The 13796-nt window shown below is 39.0% G+C and overlaps 1 protein-coding gene across 8 annotated transcripts in view; it reads left to right on the plus strand.

Moving 5' to 3' along the window:
- SRPK1 (SRSF protein kinase 1) overlaps positions 1-13796 on the plus strand; it is a 40401-nt gene that overhangs the window by 1692 nt on the left and 24913 nt on the right. For 6 of the 8 annotated variants that reach the window (XM_020795103.3, XM_020795118.3, XM_020795110.3 and 3 more), the window contains exon 3: positions 13482-13600. In XM_020795103.3, coding sequence (XP_020650762.3) covers positions 13482-13600 — 119 coding nt within the window. Of the gene's footprint in view, positions 1-9573; positions 10242-13481; positions 13601-13796 lie in introns of those variants that run through there. The other 2 variants (XM_078392750.1, XM_078392752.1) reach the window with 1 other exon arrangement.

Raw genomic sequence — 13796 nt, forward strand, 5'->3', positions numbered from 1 at the left:
TGCTAATGTGCCTACCATACAACTATGATAGAATAGTACTATGATAGTATAGTACTCTGGAACTTATATCTAAACAGGATAATTTTTTACTCATTTTTTCAGTTTTAACATACTTATTTTACATATGAATATATATTCAGATGATGTCACAGTCACTCTGTAGATCTAATTGCTGGTAGCTAGCACTTCATAATATTTTCAGCAATTTATGCTTATGTTTAATAATTTTTAAACACATACTTTGTCAGAACATTATTCCATTCAAACTGCAGCCCTAAAAAATTTGAATACTGAAACCAAGAGGATTATTTTACAGCTTGTAGCTAGCACAAGATTCTCATATCTCTGGCAGATGGCCTTTGATTAGTGTGAAGCTACTTCACTCTGCATTGCAGCTATGGGCTAAATGGTTGTCTGGTCTTTTCTATATTCATATTAACATCAGCATTGTGATTCTTAAAATCCAGATTACTTGATTCTGCTTTGAACTCCACTTTGAGATACTGGCTAAAATCCAGCAATCAGTCACAGCTAGAGTTAGACTCATTGACTCAATAGGGATTTGGTGAGGCAACACCTGTATAAGTTTCATTGCTTCAATTGAGTTATTACTGCATTTTCAGCCACAGCATACAGTGGACCCTGATACCATTGCAGGTCTGTGGAATCAAAGATTTACTATACTGTTGCAGTAAATTAGCAATAATTAGAAACTGAATTCCAAACTTCTTCATTTCTTTCTTTCTATATTAGAAGCTGGTGCACATATTGAATGCTTCCTGGGGAATCTTAGAGGACTTGGTTAACTGTAGCATAACATAGAATTATCTTAGAACTACAGAACTGGAAGGGACTCTATGGATCGAGTCCAGTCCCTGTCAAGTGGGAATTGAACTCCCAAACTCTAGCTTTACAGTCATATACTTACAATGTTATACCTTTATAATTTAATGTAGTACCTTTAGTAGAATAGCTTTTGTAACATATATGATCAAAGTAGCTTCTCATTCAGTGCTAATGTTCTAGGAAAGTTCCTTGACCGAATTTTGCACTTAAAAAGAGAGGAGTAAAAGATAACGTTCTTCATGCCAAAATGCCAGGAGCACAATTAATGTTGCTTACATCAGTAGTAAATGTGCTCATATCTAGGATGACTAATCTTTCAGTAGTATTGAGAACCTTGAAATAGGTTCCATAATTTATTGGATTGAGTTCTTTTTTTATAGCAAACACAAGCTAGTGCTAATTGCTTCAAATGATGTCTCCTTTTATGGAATGATTCTCAGCAACCAATGTATTAATGTGTACAGATTTGTCAATGATTGAAGGGAAGTAGGTGTGTGTTAATACTGTTGTATTGAATTTATATCCAAATATTTGCTGTATAAACACCATCAATTAGATCTACAGGATTGACCCGCTCCAAACTAATGTAGAGGTAGTCTGAACTGATTTATGCTCGGGTTTCAGCAGTTATTTGTATGTTTCTGGATTCAGAGATACTGATAAATGCATGGAAAATAGGTCTATAGCCTAGGAAATGGTGCTATGCAGCATGGTTAATTTTAGGAATGTGGTGCACCTTCAGTTTGTAGGGAAAGTTCCTAGCAGCTTCCTTCCCTCCTACCTAGCCTCCCAGACCTATTTACTGTACTCTTTGCTCAACTCCCTACTTCCATAAATCCCATTTCCATCCATCAACAGCAGGCATTAAAAAAGAAAAGAAAATAGAAAACAAAAGGTGAGTGAAGAGGGTTGTCCCTTAGCACTACTTTGACCCGTCCAGTCAAAGCCTGCGCAAGGGAGTCAGTCATCCATCCCACATACACACACACAATCCTAAGTGTAATAAAGACTTAATGTAGCTATCTAAAAGAAAAGTCAAGAAATATGTAGAATGTGTCTAGTTCTAATAAGCTATATGCCTCCCTCCCCTTGCTGTGCCTGGATGTGGAAGGATAGCTCATTTTGATGATGGGAAACAAATAGAATCTGTTGAGGTCAGTGTGAGTTGGTGATTCCAGGAGAGGTTTTTGGCTTTCACTGGGGCTTCAGCTGTCAATCTCTTTCTACTTCCTTTTGTTTCAGCAACTGGTGCCAAATACAATTTTTTTCTTAAATTTAGTAACCTGTTTCCCTGAAAATAAGATCTAACCTGAAAATAAACCTTAGTATGATTTTTCGGGATGCTCGTAATATAAGCCATACCCCAAAAATAAGCCTTAGTTAAGCGAAATCCCACCCTCCACCATTGTGCAGCAACCAGAAGAAGATGACATGACTGTATTTGAAAAAAATTAGATTGTTGTACATGAAAAAAATAAAACATCCCCTGAAAATAAGCCCTAATGCGTTTTTTGGAGCAAAAATTAATATAAGACCCTGTCTTATTTTTGGGGAAACACGGTACTTTAATCATCCAAATGCTGGAGCAAAGATCAGTGTTTTGGAGTGGTGCCCTATCCATTCCAAGCAGAAATGGGGGCTTCTTGAACCACTCCATATTTGCTATAGTAACATACAAATCTCTCTGCCTTGTCTCATTTGGACACTTTTCTAATGCTAGGGCACATCCCTAATTGAAGGGCTTCTTGAGTATAGTGATGAGCTTCATTAGAAATATGTAAATAAACAACACTGCAAAAGCACATAGAATATGTTCCTAGCCCAACTGCCCATACACAGATGTTAGTCATCTGTCTTCTGAAAGAAGGAAAGAATCAATTTTTGTGAAATGCCGCTGTCTAGTGGTAAATCTTATTCATAACTGGCCAAATAGTTATTGGTAAGCTGTAAAACCATATAGTATGTGGTATTCGATGACAATATATGCCAGATTTCTTTTCAATAACTCAAAGGCATTCAAGGATAAGATAAAAAATGGATGTGATTAATGGCCTTATATGAGGATGTTTATATTCATGGAATTACAACTTGTCATCACTACAACCCACACTTTCTGCCTTCTGGCCTCTGTGTTTGTTCCCAGACAGTACTGGTGCTGATACATAGCTGGTGTTTTCTCTATGACACGCCTTTAGTTACATGTATGTAACAGTATTGGAAAATATGTGTGCCACATGTTTCCCAGCCCAGATTGGCTGCAACTTCCTGACAATTGTACATTCATTGGAAAGATAGGTTTGTACCGGCTTAACATGGCTCCATATTGACTGGTGTATACTATACCCCTAAATATGATGATGTCTGGTTCTCATCCAGTTGCTGTGGAATGTAACCAGACTCTGTGATGGTCTAAGCATATTGGCTGAAATCCCATTATGTGGCATGGTAATTTGCAAATAGAGTTGGCCCATTGAATCAGTGGAACTTACAGAGTAGTTGACTCATGAAATCCTCACTGATTCAGTGGGCCTCTAGGTATGACTTACTACATAAAGCAACAGAATTTCAGCCAGAGTGTTCTGCCAAGTCATCACTCTACCAAATGATTTGGAAAAAATGTGCAAGTGTAAGGCCAACAGCCTGTTCTCTTACTGCTGTAGTGTTTAGTTTTCCTGCCTCATTTGTCTTGCTTTCTAGATCCAGAGAAGTGAGAGAGTCCCTTAAGCCTTAAATTTCTGCATACTAGGCATTCCTGAATACCTGAATGCTTCTTGACAAATCTTTCTGGGAAGCACACCATCTTCATACATAGTGCAACATAGTAGTTAATGAAATGCATGAATGTTAATTGCCATTTTGTTTTATCCATATAGGAGATTTCTATGTAGGAAAGTTAATTATTATAACTGGATGGAAGTGTAGTCTGTAGGTACCATGGGAGTGTAAATCAGTGCATCATTTCATTGGTCTTACACTGAGTGTGATAACAACATTTATCTTGAGGATGGCTTTCCTGAAGATGTAAAGAGCAAAATATTTTTATATTTATTCTCTAGTACAACTACAGCCAAGCTTTAAAAATAAATCAAATAACCCCCTGTTTCTTATTCAGTAGAAGTTTTATCATTTTAAGCTAATCAGAATATTTTCTTTAATGAAATTAGAATTACAGTTTACTGCTATGTCTGAGAGCGAGGAAGCAAGATTTTTACCTAGGAAGAAAAGCTCAACTTATTTTTCAGTATGGGTTATAGATTCTGTTGTCTCATCCATGCTTTCAAACACAGAAAATCTAGGAAAACATGTGTACTTTTCAAGACAGCATGATGTAATTCAAATATATAAAGGTATGTATAAAAAACCCGTTGTGTCTACATTAGTCAATCAAATATCCAAGAGTGTTATTCTGCTACTAGTTATGCACTAGAGCAGTGGTCCCCAACCTTGGGCCTCCAGATGTTCTTAGACTACAACTCCCAGAAGCCTTCACCACCGCCTCTGCTGGCCAGGATTTCTGGAGTTGAAGTTCAAGAAGATATGGAGGCCCAAGGTTGGGGACCACTGCACTAGAGGGACTGGGGTACGAATAACTAGATGCAAGGTTGTAGGCATTCTGCATTGAACCCTGTTGACTATACAAATTACATATACAATAAAGATTGCACTCCAAAAAGCATTTCAGTTTGAACAGTGCATCTTCATGCCTGACCTCTGTGCAATATCAGTTATAAAAATTTGAGTTCCAGAAGGTTTACTCTGTAGCATGGTATGGAGATTGCCATTTCAAAAAGCCAGGGCCTTAACCCACTTTACTGAGTGAAACTAGTTTATAAGATTATTATTATTATTTAAACATAACAGACATAGTCAAAATGATAAAAGCATTGACTGGTGTTATATAACAGATACAAATTTTAACCAAAAACCTAAGTACCTGTTAAATGTTGGTGCAGTATGTATGCTGTTCCTAATAGTGCTGGTTTTTGTAGCTCTGATGGTGTTATTTTTGAGATCTGCAACTGTTTATTATACTGTGTGAAATTTATTAATATTGTTCCCAAAGCCACTGAAGTATGTTTCATCCACAAGCAAGATATTTTGATTGCCAGGTCTTTGTATTTTGGTTGTTTTTCCAATTCTTTATTTTCAGCTTTGGCATCCCCTGAAATTGCAATGTTAATGATCCAGACATTACTTCATTCTATTCCTTCTGTATCTGGTGTTTTGTGTTCAGGGTGTCTTCAGTTTGGATCCAGAAGTTCTATAAGATCTTGACTTCGTCATTTTCTGACGCCTTCTCTACCTGAAGTTCCCATGGGTTTTTAGAGGCTGGCAAGTTATAATTTTTGCATAATGACCAGTGCACTAATTTTGGCATTCTACCATGTCTAATTTCGTAATCTGTTTTTTCAGTCATTGGACATTTGCATATGAAGTGTGCCATAGTTTCATCTTTTTCTTGTCAGAGTTGACATTTGCTGTTAGCACTAATTCCTTGAATTTTAGCTTTCATCACATTGGTTTGGAGTGCTTGTTCTTTTGCAGAAAAATCAAGCTTTTGGTTTCTTTCTTAATGGTCCCCAGTTTTAGCCATGCCCATGTTGAATTAAGATCATTCTTTCCATCCATTTTCACCATCTTAAATAATGTTTCTCTACATGTACTAATATAATCATTTAGGCCTCTTTTTTCCTTCTGTATTACCTGCTGTATTTGCAGTAATCCACAGCTTCTGATTGGTTGTGATGGTTGTCATTAAAATGTTTTAACCTGCCTTTCTCCTTAAGAAGGACCCAAGGTGGCTTACAATATTAAATGACAATACATAACAATAAGTATGCAAATATTAAAAAGGATCAAACCAATACCACACCAAAAGATGGTAAACAGAAGCACGCGCCCCCCATATTCAAAGCATTAGGTGCAACAATCCATTTAAGAACCCTACTCAGTAATTAAGGGAAAGCATGGTAGGGCTTTCTCAGTCAAAATAATAATAATAAAAATCATTGTGCAGGTAAACATGTTGGGCCAAACCCCTCTGCCTTTGCCTCTTTCTTTTGCAATCATGTCCTTTGAGGTGACAGAAAATCTGAAAAAAAGGCCTTGTCTCCACTGAGGTTGCTCATCCCAGATCTTGTCTCTTGGTACAGTACTTGGAATCCTATCCTAGCATTTGCTACAAATGGCACAGATTTCTTACATGTGTATGAGAGAATAAATGATTGTGTGTGTTTCGGTGGCATGGAGATAATCGGATATGTTTCAAATTAAGGAGGAGTTTATGTTAAATGCACATTAATTAATGATAAAAGCACATCAAAACAGTAAAGAGGCTTGGCTGCATAACTGAATGAGATATACATTACAGTATACAGAGGATTGGAAAAGATCAGTCTGCATCCCAATCCCAAAGAAGGGCAGTGCCAAAGAACGATTCAACATCCATACAATTGCACTCATTTCACACCCTAGCAAGGTTATGCTCAAAATCCCCCAAGACAGGCTTCAGCAGTATGTGGACCCAGAACTCCCAGAAGTACAAGCTGGATTTTGAAGGGGCAGAGGAACTAGAGACCAAATTGCTAACATGTTCTGGATTATGAAGAAAGCTAGAGAGTTCCAGAAAAACATCTGCTTCTACTTCATTGACTATGCAAAAGCCTTTGGCTGTGTGGACCACAGCAAACTATGGCAAGTCCTTAAAGAGATGGGAGTGCCTGACCACCTTATCTATCTCCTGAGAAATCTATATGTGAGACAGGAAGCAACAGTCAGAACTGGATATGGAACAACAGTTTGGTTCAAAATTGGGAAAGGAGTACAACAAGGCTGTATATTGTCCCCCTGCTTATTCAACTTATATGCAGAATACATCATGTGAAAGGCTGGACTGGAGGAATCCCAAATCGGAATTAAGATTGCCAGAAGAAATATCAGCAACCTCCGATATACAGATGATACAACTCTGATGGCAGAAAGTGAGGAGGAATTTAAGAACCTCTTATTGAGGGTGAAAGAGGAGAGTGCAAAAATGGTCTGAAGCGCAACATCAAAAAAACTAAGATCATGGTCACTGGTCCCATCACCTCCTAGCCAATGGAAAGGGAAGAGATGTAGGCAGTAACAGATTTTACTTTCTTGGGCTCCGTGATCACTGCAGATGGTGACAATAGCCACAGAATTAAAAGACGCCTGCTTCTTGGGAAGAAAGCAATGACAAACCTAGACAGCATCTTAAAAAGTAGAGGCATCACCTTGCTGACAAAGGTCCAACTAGTCAAAGCTATGGTTTTTCCAGTAGTGATGTATGGAAGTGAGAGCAGGACCATAAAGAAGGCTGATCACCAAAGAATTGATGCTTTTGAATTGTGGTGCTGGAGGAGGCTCTTGAGAGTCCCCTGGACTGCAAGGATATCAAACCTATCAATTCTGAAGGAAATCAACCCTGAGTGCTCACTGGAAAGACAGATCCTGAAGCTGAGCTCCAATACTTTGGCCATCTCACAAGAAGAGAGGACTCCCTGGAAAAGACCCTGATGTTGGGAAAGTGTGAAGGGAAGAGAAGGGGACAACAGAGGACGAGATGGCTGGACAGTGAAATCGAAGCTACCAAGCTTCGATGACATGAATTTGACCCAACTCCGGGAGGCAGTGGAAAACAGGAGGGCCTGGCATCCTCTGGTCCATGGGGTCATGAAGAGTCAGACATGTCTTAACGACTAAATAAACAAAAAAACATATTGTTGAGTATACAGTGGTGCCTCGCATAACGAGTGCACCGTTGAACGATGAATCCGCATTGTGATGCGGATTTCCCCATCACTAATGTGAGGGCATGCTCGCATTACGATGGGGGAACAGCTGTTCAGCGTTTCCAAAATGGCCGCCGGAACACAAAAATGGGTGCCAGTACACCCAAGATGGCCGCCGGGACTCTCAAAATGGCCGCCGGTGCAACCAAGATGGCCGCAGGAACACAAAAAAGGCTGTCGGTACACCCAAGTTGGCCACCGGAACACAAAAAATGGGCGCCGGTACACCCAAAATGGCCACCGGGACGCTCAAAATGGCCACCGGTACACCCAAGATGGCTGCCCGAACAAGGGAAAACATAGGAGAACAGTGAGTTTTGGGCCCATTTGGAACGCATTAAACTTTGTTTAATGAGTTCCAATGGGTTTTTTGGATCCATTTTACGATGTTTTCCCTTAGCGAAGGTTAATCCGGAACAGATTAACCTCGCTATGCGGGGCACCACTGTATTCATATTCTTTTCAGCTGTTGGAAACTTCCAACCATTTCTGCACCAAAGTCTGAATGTGTTAAGAGTCCCAAGTATCTTGATTTTCTTCTCTCAATATAATGATACTTGGGGACTAATTGCTATAATGCTACAAACGTGCACACCTACTGTATGCCTTACCTCACAGTTTCACTACTAACTTAGCTATGGATATAGTAAGCAAATGTTCATTTACTGTATCCACAGTTAAGTTGTTTATTATCAAAGGACAGAATCCTCTTGGTGTTCATGTAAGGTTTGTATTACTTGCTGCAGCTGATTGCCAACATGCTGGGTTCTGTGCCTGGTCACACACTTACTGTACAATCAAGATGCATCCCAGTACCTCATCACTTAGCAGTTAGTTAGCCATTGATTTATTTTGTTTGCATATGCAAAAAAAATCACTCTCCATTTCTTGCATGGGCCTTATTGGTTTTTTCCTGGCTCCTCATAGAACATGCCTTGGTTTGTTGGCACTCTCTTAGATTGCTGTTATACTCAAGAAGTGGCAGTTTGTGTTTAGTTAGGCTCAGAGTTCTGCTCTTCCCTTGCATGCATTCCATCCCATCCAGAGCGCCAAAGTAATTACCTGTGTGTAACCATTTGTTCTGGCATTTAGTGACATGTAGATCCTTGAGCAATAAAAGGCTTCAATCTGGTGCCCTGCACCATGGGTTTCAGTTCTTTGCAAGCAGATATTTTCAAGAGGAGAAATGGCAGGTGGCTGTGTGGAAAATGGCAAACTCAATCTGAAGCCAGACTGATTCACGTATTTGCAAGAACTTCCTTTTCCTCCTCCTCTGTAGTGAGTATTATCAGCAGAGACAGAAGCTGTATATCTTGTGATTTCTGTCCAGGCATTACAAAGTAAGTGAATACATCCTTGATGCTTCTGCTTCATCTGTGCTTTTTTCCACCTTTTCAGTCCCACACAACTTTTTACCTAGTCAGATGTGTTATTGTTCGGGTTTTGTAGCTCATTGTTTCTTTGTTGTTACTGTGTATGGTTAAGTACCAAAGTGCTGGCATGAAACAAAAGGATGAATATATTTCAGAAATAGCTTGTCTAGCCAGGAATCACATTTGGACCTGTCTCTGTTATTGTCCAGATTTTTTTCTCTTTTCCGATTAACTTGAGAGACAGGGACGTGGTGGTGCTGTGGGTTAAACCGCAGAAGCCTCTGTGCTGCAGGGTCAGAAGACGAGCAATCATAAGATCAAATCCATGTGACCGAGTGAGCTCCTGTCACTTTATCCCAGCTCATTGCCAACCTAGCACTTCGAAAGCATGCAAATGCAAGTAGATAAATAGGTACCACCTCAGTGGGGAGGCAAAACGGCGTTCCCTAGTCACGCTGGCCACGTGACAACGGAAACTGTCTTCGGACAAGCGCTGGCTCTACGGCTTGAAAACGGGATGAGCACCGCCCCCTAGAGTCAGACACGACTGGACTAAAATGTTACCTGAAAGATAGAGAACCTTGTCGTACTCAGATTATGAACAAGTTTACATCTTTAGTCTTTATTTTCCATAGAATTGGTTTTTGTATACCTAGAATTGGGCACCTATAGAAGTACTGCTAAGTTGGGCACTCCAGCATCTTTTTCTTGCCCTAGTGATAGAGCTTCTGTAATCAAAATCAGTTACTGTGATGCAGGTTTTCCTGAAAGTCTCGAAAGAAATAAGTTATTAAACAGGAAGCTGATGAGTTCCATTCAGGGGAAGGAACAACCAAATTAATATTTTCAGAAAGAATTTTGAAGTTGGCAAATATCAGAGGAGCAAACTGAATCTTTGGTAACTTGGAATGTGGTTAAATGTTGCAGGAAGCAAATCAGCTGTGATCAACCCTCTCCAATGATGCTGCAAGCCATTTACCTGCAATGCAGTGCTGTGCATCTGCAGCTAGGTGGTGGAGGCAAATTCCTTTTCTCTCTTGCTTCTTCACAAAGCTTGGCTGTGTTCAGGAACAGCCAGCAGCTTTCTTTCCGTTCATGTTCCCTGCTATCTCGACCACTGTGCCATTTTATTTTTGATGGCTCTTTCAAAAACAAGTAGTCCATTTACAGAGATACCTTCATCTATGGGTGTCCGTGCTTCATGCAGGTAAAATTTCCTTTTATTCCATGCAGTTTTGTCAGAAAAAAAAAGGGGGAGTACAGTTCCTTCAGTGAGGACTTTTATGAATGACATGAAAGCACATGACTCTTTATGTGAATGGGTAATTCAGTTATCCCACACATTTCTTTAGCATATAATTTTTATCAGATATGCAACTTGAGAACAAATCCAATGAAGCTAAGCTGTGAAAGTGGTGCTGGGTGGGTGGATGCAAAAGGATGCTGTCAAGGCTTTTGCTAGCATTTGAGTCATTTCTGGTAGAGTTACAATTCTGATAGGTGTCTGTCTCTCATCACTGAAATGCAGTGTCTGGATCTCTCATAGCTGCCTTTTGTCATTGCTTGGAAACCAGGTTTTGAATTGTTTCAGTAAAGGAAATTAATAGGAAAATGCTTTTAGTTTTCTCATCCTTTGATTAAATTTGGCTTGAATAAATCCTTATTTTTAGTGATACGCTGTTACTTCTAGAATGTTTGTGTTGTATAGATATGTGGTACAGTTCTAACCTATACCCGTAATTACTTCAATTGCATTTCAGGAGGGTGGGGCCAAAGCAGCTGAAAGGATTGTGCTAAGCATTTGCAAGGATTTATTAGTAAAAGTATGCATTCTTTTCAGATAATAGTAGAGAGAGTGTTGGCTCTGAAATACAAAATTAGCTTTGCAGTGCAATCAAATCTTGCTGAATTACATGGCCTCTTATACTGACTGACAAATCTTTTAATGTACAGGGACTTACAGTAATTAATTCCAAAGGTTCTGACTTGTGAGGCTTGAAAATATCCATCAGTGATGTGACACCCCTTAAAATGAAGGATCTGGGATATTGTGAAATGTGTTCTGGTTACTTCCTTGCTGCCAGAAAATTGTGCTTGTGGAAGAGACAGATGGTTGCAGAGTATTGTATTTGTAGCATTTCAGAAATCATGTTGGGCTGGAACATTATCATGGACAGTCAGTATAAACGAATTCCTTGTCCATTTCTTCCCTAAAGCATTGTCTAACTAATGTGCTGTATGATAAGCCCTAACAACTCAGTGTTCCGGTATTTATGATGTAATTATTAAAATAGCTTTACAGTGATGGGTGTGGCTTCTACATAGATCACGTTGATTCATTTCCCTACTAAGTTCAGTATTCATTAAACAGCATTTTAGTATTTTTCATTGCCTGCAGCTGTCAAATATCATATTAGGTTATACTGCTTTTTAGATTTACCGTTTACTTATCCCTGATTGTGTTATGTTCCTATTAAGTCCTGTGTAGATGTATGACATTTAGTGGGTTGTTTGTTTGCTTGTTTGCCAAAGAAACATAGTTTTAAGAATATCTGTCAAAAAAGGTGGATGTGGAAGACATGTTTATTTTTAAATGCTTTCACTATGCTCCAAACGTGCAGATAAGTACTATCTGCAGGTGTTCCATCCCCCACCTGGTTTAAATGTTCCTCCAGCAAATCCTGTAATGATTATTTTATTATTTTGTGAATCATTCTACAAAAACATCATTCATGCTTTCATAACTATGATTTCCCTCTTAAAGGATAGATATTTAATAATTCTAAGCAGTGACTGAAACAAGCCTGTTTTTCTTTGTCATGGGGGGGAATCTTAATATGATTTGTGATTGACCAAAATCCTCTTGTGCAAATTTATACTGTATGAGTAGGTTGATATTATCTGGCAATCATAATATTTCATTTAAACTAATTGAAAGCTTTCTATCCCTTTCAGGTTCCAAGGCTCCCTGGGGTTCCCTTTTGTCATGAGGGAGCCTTAGGATTGGGGCTGGCTGGCCGAACCTTTAATAGCCAAAAAATGCCACAGGATCACTGCTGCTAGGATGAGGACCACTAGCAGTGATATGGCAGTGATTTTTGGCTATTAAAGCCCCCTCCCATCCTGAGACTCCTAAAGGCTTTCCCAGGGCAAAGGTTCAACCCTTGGAGGTTTCAGAACATGGAAGGAAAGGAGAGAAAGCTTTCAATTAATCTAAATTAAATATACAAGTCACTAGATGATGATGTAATCTGGTTTACACAGCATGTTACACCAAGAGGATTCCAACTGCTGTATTAGTCTAAATCCTAACAACCATTACTGTGTTAGTTATGTTTCTAGATGTGTAGAAGACTTCAGGTTTGTTGACCATCCAGGGCAACAAACTGCATCTCCCCAAGTGGCTGTCTAGCAGTCCCTGCAGCTTCCAATTTCTTCCAAATTCCTCTTTTCACCTCTGGATTGGCAGTTGCGAAGGCAATAGTCAGCCCTCAAGGGCTGGATTTGCCTCAAAATATCATACATTACAAAACATTGCATTAAAGATAAGATGTACCATGAAGGACAACCGTAGCTACTGTTGACACAAGATCATTGTGAGATCAATACGACTTCTTTCTGTTAGTATGGAGATTTGAGTGCAGTGACCATTGTAAACTATTTCTTTTTTTGCAGCAGAGGTTTAATGACCAAGTGCAATAAAAAAATTTTTGGGAGTTCTAGTAAATGTACTTATTAACTCTTGTGTAAACAAGTGTGTTTATTCATGGTTTGAAAGTCTTTGAGTGGCAATGAAAAAATTAATATGTGAAATATCTCTAAATTGTGTGTGAGCGGAGACTGTATAAAATGATAGAAAATTACTAAAGATATGCACCTATTGTGAACATGGATAAAAATAACATTGACTTCAAAAGTATGCTTTTCCATGTTTTTGGATTCACAACTCCCAGAGCTATTCAAGAATTCCTCAGGCAGAATTCTGGGTGTATTGGCCCACAAACAGGAATCTGCAGACCCTGAAGAAGGTTCTCATTCCCCTGGAGAAGGACTTATCTCCATTTCTTTATTAGCTTCTCCAACATTTACTTCCTGCTTCTTTTTTTTATTATTATTGCAATATTGCTTCCTGGGAGTTTTTTGACAGGCACCCTCTATGGAACCTAATGAACAGTGAAATTACATGATTGGCATCCTCTGTGCCCAGGAAGTCATGAACCCCTGTCATTACTAACCAGCCGGGCTCTCCTTGGTATGCGCAACACTTTGAATCATGGTCATCAGTAATAGACAAGGTTGTAACTATTTATCTTAATAGGAATTTTTAAAGCTTAATTTTATCCACTCACAAGCATCATTTGAGTCTTAGTATGATCTTTCTTTCTCTAATCTTCAAGTTTTTGCATTCAGTAAATTGCTTGGCTTATATATTTCTTACATCTCCCAGGCCTGAAACTCAACATCGAGGCCCTGCTGCTCTTTCAGAGAATGAGCACCCTGAACAAGAAGAGGAAATCTTGGGATCAGATGATGATGAGCAAGAAGATCCCAATGATTACTGCAAAGGTGAGAAGTTATCTTTTTACAACATCAGCATCTTGGTTCGAGGCCAACAACTGAGGCTTTAATCTTCTTGGTATATATACTGTATGGATCAATGAGTTAATTTGCTACATAGATAGAAATGGGTACTCATTTATGAGTCTTACGGTATATCATGGCTAGACAGACTTGATGTTATGTAAGTTAAGTCTGGTCATCT

This window comes from Pogona vitticeps, chromosome 4, assembly GCF_051106095.1.
Source record: "Pogona vitticeps strain Pit_001003342236 chromosome 4, PviZW2.1, whole genome shotgun sequence".
In the NCBI taxonomy this organism is placed as follows: Eukaryota; Metazoa; Chordata; class Lepidosauria; order Squamata; family Agamidae; genus Pogona; species Pogona vitticeps.